This window comes from Silene latifolia, chromosome Y (genome assembly GCF_048544455.1).
Source record: "Silene latifolia isolate original U9 population chromosome Y, ASM4854445v1, whole genome shotgun sequence".
Classification (NCBI taxonomy): Eukaryota; Viridiplantae; Streptophyta; class Magnoliopsida; order Caryophyllales; family Caryophyllaceae; genus Silene; species Silene latifolia.
The window spans coordinates 357,197,962-357,222,312 of record NC_133538.1 but is presented as its reverse complement, the minus strand read 5'-3'; the positions used below and the strand labels follow the sequence as shown (position 1 = coordinate 357,222,312).

Below are 24,351 nucleotides of genomic sequence, written 5' to 3'. Positions count from 1 at the left end.
TTTGCCTCTTCTTACCCATACCTCAAATATCCCATATATACCTCGGCATGTGTCATTGGTCATCTGTTGGTTGGAATGCATATGTACGGTTATAGAGATCATTTTCATATTTTATTGCTGGCATGTCTTCATAGGTCGTAGTTAGGTGAGAGTAACTACAAAATTAATTCTTTCTATCTTACATATATTCACCTGTACTTATTGAGTGATTTGAGCGACCCGTGAGAGTCCAATTTGATAAGTCTCTGCAGTTGGCGGTTCAGCATGTTTTTGACGGCTTCATAACTCGTTTGCATGATTCATTTGCTAGTTGATTGTTGGTTGTGCATTAAACTTGGTTTAGGCTTAACAGGTTGCATTTCGCTCTAAGATTGAACTCGTTCCATTAGATAATTAGATCGAGTCTAGTTCTTGCTTGGGGACAAGCAAGGGTTCGGTTTGGGGAAGTTTGATGCGTGTCTTTTATATGATGTTTCACATCCCATTTTACACGCATTTCAGAGCTCATTCATGTAGTTTATGCTGCATTTCTCCCTATTTCCGTCTACTTCCGTATTTTTGTACAATATTGCAGAAATGTGAAGAATCCAAAGTGAAATCGAGCTAAATCCGTCCCCGAGTATCCTGCATTGCATTTTGACGTGAAGTACTTATCTGAGGAACGAGCTTGGTGCGCAATCCAAGACCCAAAAGACATATCCACGAGTTTATAAGAGGCAAGTAGCAGCTCATCCTGTCGATCGACCACCTCCTTCAGTCGATCGACCAACTATCGGTTCGAAGCTCTGTTTTTGAGGACGATCGATCGACCAGATCCTATCAGTCGATCGACCCAACTGCTATTTCAGACGAAAATTAGAAGACTGAGGAAGCGCAAGCCCATGATGCTAGGTTTAGGAAATAAGAGGTTACGTTACTTTCTATATAACGTAACCTAGAAACTTTGAGTTATCATCAAGTCTATCATTAAGTTTTTACCTAAGTTTTATTCAATCAGTTTGACATTAAGTTTACATACGGTCTTAGGAAGAATTAGGGTTTGGAATATTGTAAGCATTGGAATTTTCGCTTTTGTTCTTAATCATTCTTCTGCTATTCTCGGTATTCTTCTGCCCTTTTTCAATTCATCTGTTTCGTTATTAGATTAGAATTGCTAGTAGCTTCCCGAAACCATCTTTATTGTTGCATGTTAATTGTTTGCCTTATCGCTTTAATTATGAATTCAATTCTTTTACGCCCTAGTATTATTGTTAGTATCACTTTCAGCAGGAGTAGCTAAATAGTTTGTGCTAGGATGTAGGCGAATTGTAGCATAGGCGGCATTAGATTTTACACGGCCTGAACCCACGTGTTGGTCGATCGACCACCTTACCCGGTCGATCGACTGACCTCGTGAGGTTACCTTTCGTTTTAATTGATTTTAATGTTGTATTTAACGAATCGAATGCATGCGACCAGTTAGATTCCCATTTGTGACTGACCCAATAGATCGAAAGATAGGGAAGTCTGTTAGACCATCAATTGAATCGACTAAATTGTGCTAAGATCGAAAGATAGGTATAGTTTAGACCATTAGTCACTTTTCAGGACGAGAGCCAGTTTTAGTGATATTAGGGACCTATAGCGAGATCGAAAGATGCTATTTGTTAAGAGTGGACCGAGAGGACCTCTTTATTTCCCGCCTCACCTGTGTTGACTCAGACCGACTTAGTTTGCTGCCGCCGAAGCTATAATGAACCGATCACCGTAGTACCCCTTCTTTATCTGTTAAACCGTCTTTTTAGTTTATTATCTTTATTTGTTCATTAGCTATAGACCATCTCAACTCAACCCCCACAATTGTTACCTTAGACTCAATTTAAATCAACTGGAATTTACATCTGCCTCCTTGTGGTTCGACCCTGTTACCACTAGCCTAGGTTAGTCTTAATAGGAAATTATAAATCTTATTTTTGGTACTCACAACGACGGGTATCAATAATGAAACACAATCCCTAAGAAGATCCAAATAGACTTAAGCATTTCAACTAGCGCAAAACCCTTTGCCACCAATCAAGCCTTGAAAACTGTCTTTATTAGTGCAAAACCCTTTGACACTAATCAAGCCTTTTATTTCGGATTTTCATGGCTCTAAGCCTTGTATTGAGTTGTGACTTAAACACTCTTATGTAAGTCATTTGTTGATTACTTTCCAGAAGTAATTAACTTGAATCAAACAATTTCTTTGTAAGTTGTAAGCTTTTTTTTACTTTCTTAAAAGTAGCATGAATTCATCATCTTTAACAAGTGACGAATTCAACCTCCTAGGTTTTAAAGAAACAATGTCTTACACAAAACGTCTCATGTAGCCAAGAAAGACCAGTTTCTTGCGACATAACATTCTTTGTGGCTCTTGAATAATTTCTCTCACTCTGTCTTTTAGAAATAAACTTGTATTTTTAAAAAGACAGCTTCACGAGCCGCAAACCCGTCGTACTTGTGATAATTGAAAGGGAAAAATGAGCATTTGTTTCTTGTGAAAACTTACAAGCATGGTACCCTTACCATTTCATATCTTATATGATTCGATTTAGTGGAAAAATAATTTAGACAAAATGATAAAATCCCCAAAAGGATCAAGTAACTCAAAGTAACTTGATTGAAGTCCAAACCATATCGAATAGCGTTTGATTTCTTATCCAATCACACATTATTCCATGATGCGTGCTAAGAGAGATATTCCATGATGCGTGCTAAGAGAGATTAACTTGTGATACTATATCACATTTCCTTTGACTTATATCAAAGTCTTCACTTTGATAATCCCATCACGACTAAATCGTGCTTCTTTGAACTTTTGAACTTCTTCAAAGATTTCTCTATTTACCTTATTAAGTGAACACATTAGTGTCAACCTAAATCGTTGGTAAAAGAAAATGATCAACCTATTTTGGATCAATGATTTACAACCTCGATCTCCTTTTCAACCAAAAGGCACGAGATATCTTGCTTTGAATACAAGATACGCATATACCATTAACAATCTAATGGTTTCAAGAGTACTCGATAACTCTTTGCGTTAATCATTCCAGAATTTAAGTTTTAATATTGGGTTATCAATTTGAGTCTTGCATCATCTTCATGATATATCATTCTAGTTTGGTTTAGAATATAATCACCTTGATGATGGGCTAGCCATACATCAAATCGTGGTGTATAGGGTCACAAAAGTGAAAACCTCTTTTGTACTTAACAAGTTTATATTCTTATTTAGAGTTTATGCACATAATAGTCACAATTAAGTACAACTCCAAACCCGAAAACTAGATTTAGTACACAATGACTCTATCTCTCAACTTTATTGTTGCTAGTCGTCATATTCTAATCATCCTATGTGTCGAATACAAAGATGAAAACCTCCACTGGTTTCTAATATTGACGAAGTGGTACTAGCAAAATTTATGTTTAATCAAATAAACATTTAAAGAAGAAGGTCCCATTAGATGTCCCACAACTAACTTGTTGATTCTTCAATAATTTGGGGTAGTTTCCTTTCTTGTGTCCAACATTTAAGACAATGGAAACTTTATCGGTCGGGATTGATAGGTTTAGTATCGCTATTCTCAACAACTTTACTTTTAACATTACCTTATATCAATTCCATTATAATTTTTACTTCTTGAACCTCGTCCTCATCTTAACGGTTTAAGAGAATGCTCCTACTCTTTTCAATGAGTCTTTGCTTTGAGAAGCAAAATTGAATTCATGAAGATTACTCTTTATTTGTTCGTTTTAGTCTTAAAACTTTCATTGAAGTGGTTGCGTTATTTTGGTCAATTTTGATTTCCGACAAATCTAATTACCAAAACAATTTATCGCTTCAAGGTACTTAATTTAATTAAGTATATGAAAAACAATCCATTGTAAGTAGATGTGTTAGTCAAGAATCAAAAACCTATTTGATAATGAATAACTTTAATCTATACTCTTTTCAAGAGATCCTTAGCAATGGTTAATTCGAGGTTTTTAGAAGAAAATTCATATTTGTCTTTAGTTACGATGTTTAATGGAGATTTGAATCAAAAACGAAATGATATCGTATAAAATTGCGGTAAAGAAATAGAACAATATGACAACGGAATAGTGGAAAACTCAACATTTATCGTTTTATTAATACTTGTAAATAACAAGTAAAGCATTTATATAGTGACCTCTACCCAACTATGATAAATGATTACGAGATCAAAATTCATATTAACTTGGGCACGGGATTGCCGATGGAACCCTTATCAATATAACTCGGTGGACTAACTCTTTAATCGATTCTACTTTTAGAATTCTCGGTCGATAAAATTACTCTAATATTTATCTATAGCCCGGAACACATGCGACTACGGTCACGAATACTTCCGTTGAGCTCAATCCAAATTTCGAATAAATGTGTCCATGATCCAAATCCACATCAACTTGGGCACGGGATAGCCGATGAAACCCTCATCAACACGAATTCGGTGGATAAACATTTATCACCCACTTCCCATACGTAACAAGGTTTGTACCCTGGGATGGCCGAGTGCACTCCCTCATGAAATAGGTTTTCATGGTTTCTACTTTTTGGTAAGGCTATGTCTCAATTGATAGTTTTAGCGAGAGGTCATGTCAATTTATCATCTTTCACGTTTTAAGTGAACTAAAGCGGTGAACTACGATAATTATAATTGACACGGTCGATTAACTCGATTAAAATGATAATGCATGTTTTAGTTATGGCGATTTAGCGATGCATGCGACATATAAATAAAATGTAAAGCATAAATTAAATCCTAGTATGGCCTTCCTAAAATAGAAAATCTAATTAACTATTACATATTCGGAAACCAACTTCATTGGTCCCTTGAACTTCGGTTTTGGCACGCATCTCGAGGTAACACCGTCTTTATGTATCGCCGTCTTGAATGAATCCGTCTTTATGGAACTCCGGAATAATTAAATTACATAACAAATTACATAATTTCCTATTATACATATGTAATCAAAATAAATAAAAATCTATTAAATTACAAGACGGTGATACGAGATCACAATAAATTACAACCGAATCGATATTCCCATACATTTCGGGTAATACCAATTAAAAAACTAAGGCCATACTAAGTAAAATTACATAATTCAAAATTACATTAAATAAAATTATGACAATCATAAATAAAATGCAGCATTATAATATGTATGAACATGCCCAATTTTATGCTAAATCGCCTTTAAGGAGCCAATATCGTATATTAATCGGTTTTTACGGATTTGCGTGATTCAACCTTTTAAAATCACAATAAATTACATAAATTCATATTTATGCACAAGTTAATTACCCTAACCTCTTAGGACTCAAAATTAGTCTCCACTAACTATTTTGACCATAATTAACTCATATTTCTAAAATTGTTCATTAATGGACCTAAAATTACAATAAAAACCTATAAACTTCAATTAAATCACAAAATTCCAAATAAATTCAAAATTTGAAATTTAAACTCATGAACATTCTGGAAAAATACCATGACACTCATAATCTTCAAAAAACTTAGTTTAAAAATTTCGAAAGTTATCGGGAAAAACAATGTTGCGGTTTATCGGATATATCAATAAAAATCATAAAAACATGATAAAAATTATATTCATCAACTTTTCAATTTTAGATCTGAAAAAAATAATAAAATGCAACATGTGACGTTTTTCCTTAGTCATAAAGTATGTTTTAGCAATTTTCACTAATTAAGTCACTATTTATGCTATTTTTCACCAAAACTCCATAAATCATGCATGAAGACTTCATTATAGCCTATTATTTTATACACATCTTGTAAAATTGCATGTGACAACATACTAAATTTCTATGACCAGATTCGAAATATTTCTCATATTAACTTATTTTTCATTTAATTCGATTTTTAACATGAAAAATCCATATTTCGAGCATAAAAACTCATAAAATTATAAAAATTTCCAGATCATCTAAAAATAATATATGTGAAAACATATCCAAAAAGCACTAGAAAATTCGAAGTTTAGCTAATTTTCGTCCAAAAATGACATTTTTATCATAAAAATCACATTTTAATGCCAATATTATATAAAATGAACAATAAAAATCCATAAATTAACCAAAATATCCTAAATACATTTTAGGATCAGAAACTTTAACATGCATAATAAATTTCGTGATATATCATAATAACACAAATTTATAAGTTTTGTTTGTTAATCATATAACTCGGAAAAACAATAACCGATTTGTATGCAAACAACCTTGTGCTCTTGATACCGCTTATTAGAAATCTATATCTCATTATACAACATATTCTTATATGTTTCAAATTTATTTAGTCATAAAATAAATTCTAGATCTTATGCATGCAAACTAAAATAAATAAGTGAAGAAATCATTTTCTCACCATATGAATTTCGGTCAAATGGGCACCAACAAGATCTCCTTCTTGTTAGTTCTTGAGCTTTCCATATTAGATGAACATACATGACCTCAAAATAGAAGCCCTCCAATTAGTTGCACCCAAGACTATCTCTCAAACCCACAAACTAATATGTACTAGATATTTATATTGTGGTTTACCTTAAAATTGATTACTAACACTCATATATTACATTAATAATTTTAGTAATCTTTCATGAACAATTTGGATTAAAATCTCATCTTTTTGATGAAGATTAAAGAGAGAGAAGAGAGAAAATGCATGAACCTTTTGCATGTCTTATGGAATGAATTATATGTGAATTAAAAGAAATAAAATTCTCTATCATCCACCCACAAAACCGGTGGCCTTTAGACATTATAGACCATAATTGTTTTTCTTTTTGTCTTCACAAGACAAATAGGTGTAAGTCTTTTGCATTGGCATGTCACTATCATGCAATTTGGACAAATGAATAAGACAAATGGAAAAAGACAAAACATCTCACAATGCCCACCAATTTCGGTTTATGTGTGTAATATGGAGTCCATTTTATTTTTGTCAATTGTACAATTGTATGTCATGTGACATGTGACATGTGACATGTCTTATGTCATGTTTTAATTTAAAATGCATATTTAACAAATTAAATATCATTTATAAATTAAATAAATCATATTTAACAAATTGACTAGTAATATAAAATTACTTTCTCATAAAATGGTCATTTAATTACTAGTTAGTATAATTCACAATATCTTGTAATTATAATTAACTTATCATTCTCTTCTCGCGTGTTTCGCAAACACCGATTAATTTTAGTAATATAACTTCTTAAATTACTAAATAAAATCTCATTTAATCACATTATAATAAGATGTCATTTTCTCTCTTATGATAATTTGTTCAATTTTAAGGAATTAATTAATCGGTATACAATTAATTAACCTTTTCAATTAAGGGAATCGTCCTTTAGGTGTGACCTCAAGGGATCAATGGTCACCATCGTCGCACGACGTAATGTCAAACTCTAGCTTGACCAATCATTACCGATATGTGTGGACCAGTTGACTATATATATTATGTATCATCCCTTCCGTATTCTTGAAATGAGATTTAATAATGATATTTAAATCATGTGATCGCACTATTGTTGAGGACATATTTCCCAACATCATCATAGGTGTTCACGAATACGCTGTCAACCACGAGGTTGAGTAGAATAACTAACAACATATAACCAACATGATATAACCAATTAATTCCACAATATCCATTATCAACCACATTATCCACCATAGATCTCCAATCCACACATTATCCACTTGAGACTAAGCCTGGGGCCTACTCTCATAAACCATTCCACAATATAATCGTATAAATTATGCACAACCCGAACAACTAACAATATTAATCACTCAATTAACTCAATTAAATATGCAGTCATAAACCAATCATCCATCCAAAACATCCATGTATTAAATACACAAAACAGATATAGCAGTTGAGTAGTTATCCTACCTTTTTGCAAATACTCCAATTTATGGAATCTACTAAAAGTATTCTTCAACAATCCTTTCAACACAACCGTCACCTAACAATTATAAGAATAATAACTATAATTACTAATTACATACTCAACTCTTATAATTAATTAACTAATTATAATTATTTACATTTCATTATTTATAAATTATACAATTAAGCTAATTAAAAATCCGTGAACAAACCCGTCTTAAAAGCTTAAACAAAACCCAATACTAACAACAACCAACAAACACAACACCCGCACACCCTTAGCATACCCAACCCGCAACAACAAACACAAACACCACCACTGACCACCACCATGGTCTCCTCTGACCCACGGTGGGTCTAATGGCCGCATCCCCAACCCCTGGTCTTGTCCAAGCCAAACCTATAGTGGTGCAACCCCTTGAATAGTCACGAGTTAAATCACAAAACCGGCAACAACAATCCCAACCACAGTGTCTTAAACCAACACCCACGATCTCCACAACCACCAATACCACCTCAGGCCACCACCGTTGACACCACTGTCCCACAGAGACTCCAAAGGTGGTCCCCTCTCCCTGATTGGTCAACAAACAAAGTCACAGTGTTCGCCTTATGACGGTCACGCACAAACAAACACGTTTCCCTGCTTTCCCCCAGTTTTTGCGAATTCCGGCCAAACACCGCATGAACCATCATTTACAACCACCCTAATGCTACCCCTAGGGTCGACCCACAACCCACGGTCCATCCCCCTAAGTCCGGTCTCGAGTCAAGTGCGGTGGGGGTCCCAAACAAGCAAAAACCGAGTCAGACAACCACCCTAAACACCCACGAAAACCCGACAATTACCCGTACCCGTCGTTTAACGGTGGTCAAACAGATTGTCCGGTCACTCCCTAGTGGTCCACGGTCAGTCTCGCGGCAGTTGAGGGTCATATGGTGGTCAATTTAGCGAGTTATTAAAATCGATTATAAACGAGTTATATTATGAGACGGTAATTATAACGAATTTACCTTGTGACGATTATAAGACGATTTAGACGGAGGCTCCTTCTAGTTTCTGGAATTATGACCTAATATGGTATACATGGGTATTTATAGGGCTAAATAGGATAACTTAGACAACTATTAGGAAAATAGGAAATTACTAGTTATTTAATTATATAATTTATAATTATATTAATATATCTCTTAAATTTAATACCTTATTATTATAACATATTTTTATTTCATAATGTTAGTATGGAAACTCATTATAAACATTATAAACATTATTATTATTATTATTATTATTATTATTATTATTATTATTATTATTATTATTATTATTATTATTATTATTATTATTATTATTATTATTATTATTATTATTATTATTATTATTATTATTATTATTATTATTATCATTATCATTATCATTATTATTATTATTATTATTAGTTGATGCGTGCATTTTATATAGGTATTTCGTACTTCATTTGCACGCATTTTTATGCATTTTGTGTGGTGTTTAACTACAAATGTCCCCCGAATTGTCTACTTTGGTTTCTCTTGTATTATTTACGGGTATAAACAGGAAAAGAGTATAATCAAGCCTAAAACATGTCCCTATGCATGCATTTAGGAGATGAGTGAGTCGGAGCTTGGAAACCACTAATTGTGGTGCACAAAGAATTACGATAGCTAGGCGAGCAAAGGAAGAACTTCAAATTGCTAGTGCCTACTTTGAATAGCCATATGTCGAGTTCTACAACTGATTCTTAGATTATTGTAATTGGAGATGAAATATTTTCCTCTTAGCTTTCCAACGCCACCAGAAACGCCCTGTTTGCCCAAGGAACAAAGAAATGGCAGCCGTTTGAAGTTCAGTGCGCGAAGTAGGAATTGTGCGCTGAAAAGTACTCGATCGAGTACAATTGTGTTCGATCGACTCCTTTTTCTACTCGATCGAGTAGTGCCAATTTAATAAGTGTTCGATCGAGTACCTAAAGTACTCGATCGAGTGGTTTGAGCTTAATTTTGTTCGATCGAGTGGTTTCAAATCACTCGATCGAGTGGTTTCTCATTGGGCTCGGGCTTTTTAGCTTTATTTTGTTTCTAGGTCAAATAAAATCGTCTTTCCTATAAATAGGAAGACGACAGAACACTTTAGTATCTCTCTTATCATACAATACACTACTCTTTACGCTACTTTTCTACTGTTCTCTGTTCTTCTCTCTTTTCCCGGATCTACTGTAACTTTCTCCTTTTCCCTTTTCTCCTTTATTTATGTTTATGTTTATTTCTCTCTTTATTTTCTGTTCTTCCCTTTATTATGTCTAGCTAATTCTCTTTGCTAGGATTAGGGGATTCGATGAATGAATGTTAATTGCTAATTAGTTCATAGATTGTCGTTGTTGCTCTAGTCTATGTTGTTAATCACTTTTTTAATTGTATCTTGCTGATTGAATCGATTCAATTAGCCTTTTAATTTTGGAAGGGGTGAGACCCGCAGTGAACAATAGGATGCTTTAGTGAAGACGGAAGCTAAGCTAATATTATTTTAGGGCGAATTGAGACCGGAAGGAGATATTCGTTTCCCCTTAGACCGACACATCGACTGATTTGTGACCTTAGCTGCAATTAACTTACGTTCGTTGATGACCCGACGATCCTAGTTTTCTCTTTCTCTTGTTAATTCCTTTTTCCCGTAATTCTTCTCTCTTAATCTTGATTAGTTTAGTTCAAACAATTAAAAACTCCTATCTTGTGACCGTAGACAGACCGAATAGAGAAGTAGATAGTGACTGCCTCCCTGTGGAGATCGACCCTACTTACCGCTGACTTCTGTTAGTTGTACTTAGGTATTTATTTTTGGTACTGAAACGACGGTATCAAATTTTGGCGCCGTTGCCGGGGAGGCAACTACTTTATTTTTATTTTTTTTAATTTTGTCTGTTTTTAGCCTCAAGGAATTTATTCCTTGAGCCCGTTCTCATCTTTTTCTTTAGTGCTGTTTTGATAGGTCCTACAGGTCCTACCTACACAGTTCTAGGTAAAACATTGATGCGTGCCTAAAATATGATGTTTTACACCCTCTTTTACACGTATTTCAGAGCTCAAATGTGTAGTTTATTCTACTATATTCTCTTTTTCCGTCTACTTTCATGTTTTTGTGTAATATTGCAGAAATGTGAAGAATCCAGCGAAAATGGAGCCGAATCCGTCCCTAAGTGCTTGCCATGGGATTTGACATGAAGATTTTGTTGGAGCTTGTGTCCTCCACAAATTAGTGTGATAACATTTGTAAATCTCTTACAGGTTCACAAGGGTATACTTCGTATTTTAATCAGTTCATTAACGATTACCTAATAACGGTTGGCTTGCTAGAAAGTTTGACGTTATTATCATACAGATGGCGGTGATCAACTGGTCCCTAAAGGTCACACCAATAGGATGTGTTTGAGAGATGTGGTTATAGGAATATAATCACATTGATGCCTTATATGACTAAACAGTTAGTCAATGTGTTGATGAGACAATTATTTAATGAAGATTAAATAACCCGGTTGCGAAACGTCGTCGACGTTTTATAACGAATCGTCGACGGTTTTAAAAAAAAAGACGACCCTTACCCTTAGTATCTCTCTCTCTCTCTCACCCATTCACTCCTCACATTCACTCTTTAATTTAAACACTCCCCGCCCCTCACGACTCCACCGCCCACCACACCACCACGTCCCTGTTGCATCACCACCGCAACACCTCCATCACCACCGCAACACCTCCACCACCACCGCAGCAACACCACAACCGACATAGCACCAATTTTCTGCTCATTCTCCTTGTTTTTAATCAAGTAAGTCATTTTTTTTTTCAATTAGTTAAGTTTTAATTGTATAATTTGATTTTAATTAGGATAGTAATGTATGTTTGTCTTCATTTGAATTAATCCTTGTTTCAATTTCGTTATTCTTCCTCATTCTTGTTATTTTCCCGTTTCAATCTCGCAAATAGGCTTAGTATTGTCGATTTTTTGGTTGTTGTTGGATTGTTAATGTTAATTTTGTTTGTTGTTGATGGATTTGTTGTTGTTTTGTTGTTTTCAATGGTTTTGTTGTTGTTGTTGTTATCGAATGGTTTTCAAGGATTTGTTGTTGATTGTTGAGGCTGCGTCTGTCAATGGCGTTTAGCAGGGTAGGACGTTGAACTTCAACGTCAATAATGGGTAGGGACGTTGAACTTCAACGTCTGTCAATGGCGTGGAAGTTGAAGTTCAACGTCTGTATTGGGCTAGGACGTTGAAGTTCAACGTCTGTCAATGGCGTGGACGTTGAATTTCAACGTGTGCATGGGTTAGACGCGTACTATTGCCATCCATTGTTGGTTGGGACGTTGGGTTTCAACGTCCATTGTTGGTTGGGACGTTGGAATTCAATGTCTTGACCATGGACGGACATTGAAATTCAATGTCCGTCCATGGTTCGGACCTTTTTTTTTGTTTTAACCGTCTATTTTCCATTTTAATGGTCATATATATATATTTTTTGTATTAAAAGTTGTTAATTTTATATTTTAATGTGTAATTTATATTTTTTTAAAATTAGAAGTTGTTAATTTTGTATTAAAATGTGTAATTTGTATTTATTTTGTATTTAAAGTTGATAATTTTTATTTTAATGTGCAATTTTTATTTTTCTTGTTTTAGAAGTTGTGTATTTTACTTATAAATTTATATTTATTTTTTATTACAAGTTGTTAATTTTATGCTATTTTTTTATGAAAACTTGTTTTTATTTTATTTAACTAACTTTTTAATCTCGTAAATGCAGATGTCGAACAGCGAAGATTACATTATGACTTCACTAGGTCGTACGAAAGATCGAAGAGTAACGAGCTCTAAGCGGCGTATCCCTTTACCGTTAGCGCCTAGTCGTGGTCGGGGTAGGGGTAGGGGTAAGGGCATCGCGTCCTTCTGTTGACCCTACTCCCGACGCTACTCCCGAGCCCGTTATGACCGAGATGGATTTACCGAGTGCGTTTTTTAGGCAGCCATTAGCCGATTCTGATGTTGAGGAGGAAGAGCTTTTGACCATGTGGTTGAGCAAGATGATGATGATGAGGAGGAGGAGGAGGATGAGGAAGAGGAGGACGATGACTCTCGTTTTCTTGACGAGGAGGCCGCCGTACTACCACCTAAGAAGGTGGTACGGGATGGTAGAGATCGATATGTGCCGCTTGGTGACGGTTCATCTAGTAGCACGGGGAGGAAGAAGACAAAGACTCAGGATAATTATTGGCGTCTTACGGGTCCGGTTGAGGGTGGTCTGAGTGTCCTTAGCGTCCTACGTAGCTTTGGTGGCCACGTAGCTTATGGTAGTTGGACCGGTCAGGGAATGAGATCGTGGATCACGTGTTACGAGAGACCGGGTGCTTTAGAGAAGATAAGTAAGATAAAGGTCAGTGACGGTGTTATGGAGAGAGTTAGTAGGAGTGGGCTTGGTCATTTGAGGTATTCTTTGATGACCGGTTTGGACGAGAACCTCATTAGCGCTTTTGTAGAGAGGTGGCAGCCCGACACGAACACTTTTCATATGCCGTTTGGTGAGATTACTATCTTGTTGCATGATGTTGGGAAGATCCTTGGGCTACGGGTGGATGGCATGAGGGTTATGGAGGACGGTCCTACGAGGGAGGAGATCTGTATGAAGGGGAAGGTGGCTGCTTTATTTGGATTGCCTCTGAAAGAGGTGAAACCACCGTTGTACAAGGGTGGTGGAGTGACGGTTAAGAAGTTGATCGAGCTTGCGGAGACGGGTAACCAGCATGACTCGCTGAGGGCTTACATGATGGTGTTGGTAGGACAGACTTTGTTTACGGACAAGTCTAGTGATAGGGTTATTGCCCGTATGTTGCCGTTGTTTGATCAGGTTAGTGATATCGGCACGTATGCATGGGGGGCCGCGACATTGGCCTACTTGTATCGACAGTTGGGGATGGCTTCGCGTAGGGAAGGTCAGGGTGTTAGCGGTTGTCTACCGTTACTTCAGGCTTGGATATATGAGTACTTTCCCATGTTCCGACCACACTCCGGATATTATGTCGAGGGGAGACCACTTGTCAAGGCTTGGTCACGGCTTCCTAGGTTTAGGGGAGATGTTCGGTTGTTAGAGCAGCACAGGCAGAGGTTGGACGGGCTTAGGGCGGAGCACGTGACGTGGCTCCCTTATGGTGTTAGTCCTCACAGGACTTGCAGTATTTCTCTCTACTCGGGGTTGATTAGGTTTTTGGATATAGTAGAGCCGTACCCACTGATAGGTGTCTCCGTCAAGACGGGTATGTTCAGTTATCCCGAACTCTATGAGGTTCCCGATCGTTGACTATCGTCCCGGCTAAGCCGGCCTTGGGCTATAAGTTGTCTTATGGTGATTCTCCTGATTTGGAGTGGGGTTTGAGTGATGTCGAGATAGTTTTGAAAGAGCGGTTTGACCGGGCTTTGATGCCTTTTCAGAGTGATACGCGATACATGTCTTGGTATAGGAAGATATCTCACCCACACTTCTACCCCCCTGCACGCCGTACTCAGTTTCACTCTCTTCCTATGAGCGAGGAGCCCGAGGTATCCCGAGCTCTTAGTCGTCATTTCTCACAAATTTATAGACAACCTACCAAGGAGAGGAAGTGGCAATATGCGCGGAGATTGGTGGATGAGATGGAGCCGTTCTTCAGAGCCGAGGACCATGTCGAGGATGATGCTAGGGATGATGATGATGATGATGAGCTTACCCCGTAGTGTAGATTTTTATTCTTATGTACGGATATTTTTATTTGTGTTGCGTATGGATATTTTTATTCTCTTTCGTTATGTATGAATATTTTCATTGTGTGAACATTTTTAGTGTTTTTAATGTTATGCATTGAAATGAACGAAAGTACTTAAAACTTAATTAAAATACAACTTTAATTAAAACGCAATCCAACACTTAATTAAAACACGATACAATTTAAAAGACATGATACAGACACAACACTTAATAAGATAAAACATAATCAAAACATAAACCACTTAAAACATAATTAAAACATATCATACCCTAAACCCCAAACCCTAAACCCTAAACCCCAAACCCTAACCCCAAACCCTAAACCCTAAACCCCAAACCCCAAACCCTAAACCCAAACCCTAAACCCCAAACCTCAAACCCATGCTATAAACGATTATTATTTAAAACATAACGTAATTAAATAACTATCGAACTTAATTATCTTCCGATGATGAAGATGACGATTCCTTATCTTCTTCATGATCTTGAACCTCAATTTCTTCAGGTTGGGTAGACATATATTCAGTCAACAAATCATTCAAGTAGAGATAAAGAATTCCTTGCCCCGGCACTCTTCCAGCACATAAGTCTGATAGTCTTGGGTAATCGATCACAGTGAGGATACGCTCAAAATATGTAAAGAGATCACTTCTTAACCTGCGAAACTCCCACATCTTCTCGGTTAATGCTTCATCAGAGACAACCTCATCTCTAACTGCTGGAGTCAGCACATCTTCTCGGTTTCCGGCTAAAATTATAGAAAGGCTACCAATTGGAGGCTCTTCAAGCATGTGCTATACAGTGGCACTGGGAACCACTGATTCAAGACGCTCAATTAGAATTGGTAAATTTTTAACAATTAGATCGATTCTTATTTGATAAACTCTTGTTTTTTGAGCATTTGTGAGAACCATTTTATTATTGTAGTGAGTGAATAGGATTGGATGTTGTGATTGAAATTGACATAGAATGGCCTATTTATAAGCTATTAATTGTAACGGCTATTTTTTAATTGTAACGGTAATATTTGAATTATAACGGTTATTTTGAATTATAACGGTAACATTTGAATTATAACGGTTATTTTGAATTATAACGGTTATTTTGAATTGTAACGGTTATTTTTGAATTATAACGGTTATTTTGAATTGTAACGGTTATTTTGAATTGTAACGGACATTTTTGAATTGTAACGGTTATTTTGAATTGTAACGGTTATTTTGAATTGTAACGGACATTTTTGAATTATAACGGTTATAGGCTCTTCTAACGGTTATTTTGAATTCCAGTAATTTCATAATTAGTAATATGATTGTTATAACAGTAGAGCATATTTTAAATTATTACATAATCAAACTTTAAATGCATTATCAAAGTTTAATTTCCTTGCAGTTTCTTCGTTAGTTGGTGTGGAACGCCGTCTTCTGCCATAAACTCTAGGTGTAGTTCCCATCAACGTATGCCATTTCTCGATGTTTGTCTTGTACAAATCAGCATATGGTGCAACCAAAGGGTCTCTTGACCCTAGCCAGAAAGGATCTATCGGGGGCATCGGTGCATCTGTCGCTGGTACTCGACAATGCAATCTCATCCAATGGAGATGGTAATTAACGATCCACAAAACACCATATGGCCTCGTCACTTGGGCTGTGGGCCTTAGGGGTAAGTATGTGCTACAATGCCAAGTACGAGATTCTCCAACTTCATGCTGGGCGATGACACAAATAGTCCAGTTAAACAACGATGCAAAAACAAACAAATATTCCTCGTACATCCAATGGTTAGGCCCACATCCTCCACTGCTAGTAAACTCCATCCGTCTCAATGCCTCCTAGTATCTGGTAAGACCCGTAGGCAACACACAACTATCAGCAAAAAAATCCCTGTATAACTCGTATGCCTTAATCTCCCGAATACCCCACTCTCTCATGACTAAATAGTCACTTTCCCGACCGCGTGCGGCATGCGAGACCACCCGATAACCACAATGACCATCATTACCGACATCTACCCAACCATCAAAGAAATCCCGTACTTCTTCAGGGACCGCATACTTTTTATTCCAAGTTGACAAAAATCCCTTAGTGTAGCCGGACTCCAATGGTGCACCAACCGGTCCTGGATCAAAATCACCCACCGTATGTTGAACAAATGTCGTCGCAGGAGTAGAAACTTTCGCAGTCTTCTTCCTTGCGTGCTCAAATCCCGACTTGTTCCGGGTAGTAGAACCCCTCGGTCTCCCTTTGGGGTTTTCTCTAACATGAGGTGGTTTAACTTCATCGTCTTCTGGGTGAAGACCATCTCACAATTTCTCAATGATTACCCGTTTCTTCGTCGGGTCACAAGCTCTAGCTTCTTCAAACAGCTTCTCCAACTCATCATCATCGGTCTTGGGTGGTACATCAACATTGTCGTACTCCAAGGTCCTCCAAAAAGCGTGAACATCTTCAAGATGGACCCTCTTACCCGTTCTTTGCAACTGGATCAATGCACAAGCACAAGGTAATCCATGAGTAACCCTTAGCACACATCCACAATACTCTTCCAACACATTCCCAAGCTCTATCCCTCTCTTAATCTCTTTTTCCGTTATCTCAATGGCATTGATAGACACATTTCCTTGCAACAATGAAAATACACGATCTCCATTTCGCGGCCTACTCCTCGAAACCTCTAGCTCATATCTAATCTTCGAGTGTTGCGCTTCAAGCATGGAATGAATACGGAACCACATAGTGTCAAGGTTTATGTTATTACTCTTCAAACAAGCTTTTAAAAGTGAATGAGAGGACTCTACTCAGGAAGTTTCCGTGTTTCCGAGATGAAAGTATTGGTTTGTATAGCAGTTCACGAACTTCTTCCTATATTTACCTCATGTACTGATCACATAAAGCGCCATCTCTTCCCACTTTTCACTAAAACATTCCCAAGCGCTCCTAAACTCATCAATGGTGGATGAATTGATCACGCGGTCCCAACCGCTTTCTGGACTGTGCATTATGATATCTTTGTACCACATCAAATTCTGCTTTGAGAGTGCTTGTTTCTCCATAGCACGGTTAATGTGCCAACGACACAAAAGGTGAGGAGTGCTCGGATGAAGGGACTCAAAAGCGGCGAACAAACCCATCTCCCGATCAGTGATAAAGGCAGAAATAGATGAACCTATACAACTTAGTAGCTCCCCTAATCTCAACAACATCCACCCATAATCGTCTTCTGACTCTGACGGAAGGAGCACCGTAGCAATTAAGAAGGAAGAACCACACGGTGTTACACCAACAACCTCAACAAGAGCAATTTTGTAAACATTTGTCTTGTATGTCAAGTCAATAAGAACCACATGTGGATAAGCACGGAACAGTTTAACCGCTTCCGGATGAGCCATAAAAACATGAGTAAGCTCCTTTGTCTCGGAATCTGTTTTGTGCCATTCCACATAATTATAAGCAACGGCTACAACCAACATTTGTCGAGCGGTATTGCGTGTTCCTCTAACTTCATGCCGAAACTTGTTAACCGCACTATAAATTTGGATGCTTGTAGGTTGGGGTTTATCGGGAGTTCTTTGATGAAGACCATTTTTAATATCTCTCGGGGGAATCGACGCCCGTACTTGTTGCCTCACGAACTCTTTCTCTTCGGCATTCAAACCAGCAAAATGCCTATGACCGTCTTTGTACTTTGTTACTTTGTGGTTGTGATATCCACCTTTCTCTGAGGTCCAAATGTTCCAGACAATCAACTCCTTTCCATTTATATCATTAGCCCGGTTCTGAACGGCTCGAACCCGAAACAAACACTCACACTTAGGTGTCCCTTTCTTCTTAGGCTTCTCGGGAATATCGGGATCGATCTTCTTTCTAGTTCGGCCGTACCTTGAACAACGAAAGTAAGAGCCTAGCAACTCGGGTTGTTTACGATTTTTGGCCCCATTTGATGCTTTTATTAAGGCAAACCCGTTATCAAAAGCTATTTTTTGAGCCCACTCAAACGCCTCATCCCGACTCGCAAAACATGTAACCGTCTCAAATAGGTGGTTGTAATTAACATCGTTTCCACCAAATTCCTCAAATGAATCCAGTTAAAACACAAAATTAATAATGATTACATGCTAAAATATGTTAAAATTTCTAAACTTACGAAAAAAAGTAAATAAAATGAAGAAAAAACAATTTAATAGTCTGAACCAGGAGCGGACTTTGAAACTCAAAGTCCATCACCATGACAGACGTGAAGAATCAACGTCCTAACCTAGCATGGACGTGAAGATTCAACGTCCCTCCCCATGATGGACTTTGAGTTTCAAAGTCTGTCCATGGTGGACATTGAAATTCAAAGTCCCTGTCCATGACGGACTTTGAATCTTCACGTCTCAAACCATGATGGACGTTGAGTTTTCACGTCCCCATCCATGGGGGACTTTGAATCTACACATGTAACACCCCCATACTCCAAGTGCCTTACCAGGACCACTCAGGTATAAGGATGCTACCATCTCGGTTACCCGAGGCATGATACTCATAAGACAATAACGAAACAACTTTAAATGATATAACTTTGGTGAAAAGTACAACTGAAGCCAAATCCCAAAATACGGATAAAAGTTCTCTAACCAACTGTCTAATCAACTAAAAGTAAAGCTTATAAAACTACTAAGCTACAGCGGAAGACTTCTATCGTCAGGCAGTGGCACATCCCAGCAATCCCAGTACTCAACTCAAACCTGCTCAATTACTGCTCACCATCCCCGAATGGTTCACCGCAGGTTTTACAAAACAACAACCGGGGTCAGTACTAATCACACAACTTATATATATCAACAATACGATAAACAGACAGCTTAACCGTCGCACACACACAATCACACCAGTCCCAACAATCTCAATCACCGACTGTCCACTGGACCAGCCCTGCCAGTGGGGGACCGCAGCCGTACCCACCTAAGCCCCGCTCATCATACCGAGCGATAACCCTGTCCATTAATGTGCACATCCCCTTCCGTGGCGGGTTCCACGAATGGCGAAACTAGGGCGTGAAGCCACACCCGCAAGTGACTCCACTCAGCCGAGAATGCATCTCGAGAACCAGAGACAAACAATCACAATCACAGCCGTCACAATTAAGATATTAAACAATCAATCTCAACACATCAACAATCATCCCATTATGGGACTAATACTGAGTAGGAAATCCTACCTGGAAAGCACAACAATCAGACGGTCTCTACAGCTGTATCAAAAAGCCTCTTCTACAAATCCTCCTCCTATCATACATACACATAATTACTACCAATCACAAACTACTCAATAACCCCCAAATCCCTAGATTAGGGTTTAACCAACTTAAAGGAAAGACAATAAAAATGGTACATAGGTCTTACCCTCGACGCAACGATCTCAACGGTATAACGAAAGGTGAAATCCGACCTTCCAAACTCCGGGATTTGTTAACAATGCGATAGATGCGAAGAACGATGTTTTGTTTTCTCTCTTGACAGTAATTAGGTTTTGGAAAGAGTTTAAGAACAATGACGGAAAAGATTATATACCTAATCGCATTATTAATAAAACCCGAGAAATAACTCCCCGTAAACCGGATACTCGATCGAGTAGCTAAGGTACTCGATCGAGTGCCCCCTTACTCGATCGAGTATCTAAGTTACTCGATCGAGTACGCAACAGGTCAGAAACTATTTTAAATCGCAACTCACCCTTACTCGACAGAGTAAGGCCTACTCGATAGAATACCCTGAGACTTATAAATACGGAGTATTACAGTCTTCCCTCCTTAAAAACAACTTTGTCCCCGAAGTTCAACCCATACTAAAAAACAAACATACTAACTCGATCAAGACACAACAACGTGACTAAGAACTCTAAACAAAACTCCAACCCAAACATGAACTCGTAACACCAACTCCACTAACTTTTCCTACCTCCGCAACATGGCTCACGATATCGTATCAACTCCACTATATCTCTCTCAACACTAACTCCATACACTACCAACTACCATCCATTAACACTGCTAGCTCCATAATATATCATCCACTACCAAATTCAATATCAAAACACTCATAGACATCAAACGGAATGTTACATTCTACCACCCTTAAAAGGAACTTCCTCCTCGAAGTCTACTCAGACTCATAACATCATCCTCCAACTGTCAACACTATAGAACTTATATACATCATCATCCAACTGTCAGCACTATACAAAATATTCTCACACTCCGAAGCACCACATTACTACAAGCACGACCATGGCCTTTTATAAGTATCATCCACAAAATAAATCCCTCATTTACGCTACACTAACACTCTACTTCCAATTATATTACAACATGCACCACCATGAAACTTTCTTTTATTGCATCCTACTCCTCTTAAGATAAATGTTACGTCCTCGTAACTCACTAATACTAAATCCTAGATATATCGTCTCATTATCCTCATCACCACCGTATGTCAAAGATAACCACCTATAATCTAAACACTCGCCATGCATATGTCCAAGGCTCTCTTACTTAAACATTCCTCATACCTCAGCTCGTTCGGCACACCACCTAACCTATACCATAAAACTCGTAGCAAAAACACCATACTAATTCTCCATTATTACTGCAAAACAACATACCTCTCTATGTAAAGCACCTAACTCCCAAAAGCATAACTCACGATCCACACTTGTTACATACACTCACACTAGATCCTCAAGTTCTTTCCTTCATTACCGCAAAACTCATACACAACTTAACATGACACTAGTACCCAACACCCTACACTCACTGTCCCAAAAACTGATTATGAACCACGTGCAGCTTCCAGATCATTACCACACATGTTCTACGACTCACTTTCCATTACCATATCTACTAAAGCCTTATCTAGAACAAAATCAAAATTACTGTAACAACCTCTCACAACCGTGTCCAATCAGCAGAATATCACTATATCATGACAACAACGAAAACATATACAACTCTATTTCATATCATACTCTACCCTCATTCCCAACTTAACCTGGTAAAGAAAACATCAATAACAAAACAAATGTCTATCTGTACAAACTGAAACTCACAGGAAGCAACATCAAACAAAACAACAATCTATGTATGACTGGTATGTACTTTCGAACCATGAATCATAATCATTCCGCCTACTCCACCACAACCGGTGACGGCATCACAACACCGCCACCAACAGCCACACCGCAGTGCGAAAATACCCGCATCACAACACTAAATATCGTGCCCGGATCACCACCCGAGGCACCACAACCACATCGATAGACATCACGATCACATATAATTCCCATAAACACTGACTCAGTATAACTTTTCGAACAAGAAAAACTTACTCAAATCCACTTTACTAAATCACAAAGCAACATATTATATGAATTAAACAGATAATAACCTCGTGAATATCATCCCCTTACCATATCACAGATTGACATGTATCATGAATACATACAAGTATAGCCAGTCATGCCAGATCACTCAAATTATTACCTTTTTGAATATCGTTCAATTAGATCAGCGTACTTAACATGCATTACAGAACATTCAAATAACAACTTTATGATAATCACACCATACCACGTCTTGTGAGGTCAAAACCTCACACAAACATTTATATATCACAGACCCGTAATCACATCCAACCGATCAATCACGATCACGTAAGTTACCACTCAACAAAGGTTACATGTCGCCCGAGCTTAACTCGCATGCCCCTCATCACATTCTTCCATTCGCATAACCAGCACCTTTCGCCATACATAACTATACTGACTAACACTCACTATGAGAAACCGCCTCCTAAGACTATGTCTTATACTTCCTCACAACCATACCTATCAATTCAATCTCTACAAAATCAGCCTCTGTAGAATTGCCATCTTTCCTATTTATCATTAACCTTAACCACTAGCGACAACACCTCCACACCACTACCGTTCGTACATCAAACTTCTTAAACTCATCTCTAAACATCACCGTTTCTTCCCTATCTTTGGTTATCATCCCCAATAATGAGCATCAAATCCATCAACAAAATTACCTCAACATTATTCCCAATACTATCCTTAATTGTATCATCATCTAACTCTCCACCAAAATCTCATATTCTGCAGATATTTTACCAACTTCTTACTTTCCTTAATTTCTCAAAACTCAAGACTAATCTTGTTGTTCGGAAGCTCCTGTATAACCATTAACTCAATTACTCTTGATAGTATCATACATCCCGATGATTCCTTACTTTTATATCACATAACTCCGGTGAACATTTTTTTCAACTTACTTTTATCCTTCTTTTCTCTTTATACTCAACAATCCCTTTTAATATCTCAACTCCTTATTACTTCTTCCTAACCCTTTAGTGCTCCAATTACCTTCTCATCGCTCCAAAACTCAAATCTCATTATTTCATATCGATATCATCTCACTCTTTATTACCATGGGTCCCCTCTCATCACTCCACTTACTCACACTTGTCACTAATTTGTCAATAAAAAAAATCATCGTTTAAAGTTCAAACAATTACATCTCCCTTTTTACATCTCTAGGAATCGAAATTATTTTTATACCGTTAATTGCCCAAGGAAATCACACATTAGTTTCGTCTCTCGATAACACAAATTTCCAAACTCAGTCACTATCTGCAAATCCACGTCGCGACATGTCTCCATTAAGTTCACTATATACCACTCTTCTCAATTCCTCTAAAACGACCTTTCATTACCTATATTCTTACTCAACACTATTTCTAACCATCTCCTTCCATAATTCGTTATACATCTCAGGTTGCTACTATCCACAGCTTTTCTTTCAATCTTTTCATTCTCACCTTCCTTAAACTTACATCACTCTTTGCCCACATTCACTTACTCTTACATTACTCAACACACAATCATATCGCTCATCTCATCTCACAAAACATGCTCTATGTCTCAATAAACCATACCAATCTTCCTTTTCTTTTTCCACTATCTATCACAACACATATAACTTATGTCCTCCCACCGAACTCCTACTCACCACAGGTGCCACTCACTTCACCATAAGATTGGGTAACTTACGCATCAAGACCAACATACATGTAAAACAATGCATAAAGAAGTAAAATAACATCTTTGAATTAAACATAATATGCAACGAAGTCAAAAGCTAAGCATATGACCCAAAACAGGGGTCACTAGATCGAGTACAGGCCACTCGATCGAGTAAGTGACATACTCGATCGAGTAGGTGAAGATCAGAAGCACGTAAAACAAATTACCAGGGCCACTCGATCGAGTAACTGACGTACTCGATCGAGTTCCCCCCTACTCGATCGAGTACCAAGGCTACTCGATCGAGTACCTACGCATTTCTCAGCACTGTCCTGTTTTCATAAAACAGTCATATCTCACTCATTTCTTGGTCGTTTTGGGCGTGTGACCTATCGTTAGAATCGTAAAAGAACAAGCTATTACCTCCAATTCGAATCACATCAAAATCATTTATGCATCTCAAGTTATAACAGTTTAAAGACAACTTTGCTGTAATCAGACGACATAACTATTTGATTTTTA

General features: G+C 37.5%; 1 protein-coding gene across 1 annotated transcript; it reads right to left on the bottom strand.

Moving 5' to 3' along the window:
• Nucleotides 1–16,598: 16,598 nt before the first annotated feature.
• On the bottom strand, nt 16,599–17,501 carry LOC141631681 (uncharacterized). The gene is made up of 2 exons (XM_074444320.1): nt 17,111–17,501; nt 16,599–17,050 (listed from the first exon to the last, which is right to left on the bottom strand). The coding sequence occupies exons 1-2, from the start codon at nt 17,499–17,501 to the stop codon at nt 16,599–16,601; spliced, it is 843 nt and encodes a 280-aa protein (XP_074300421.1).
• Between the last annotated feature and the right edge of the window lie 6,850 nt (nt 17,502–24,351).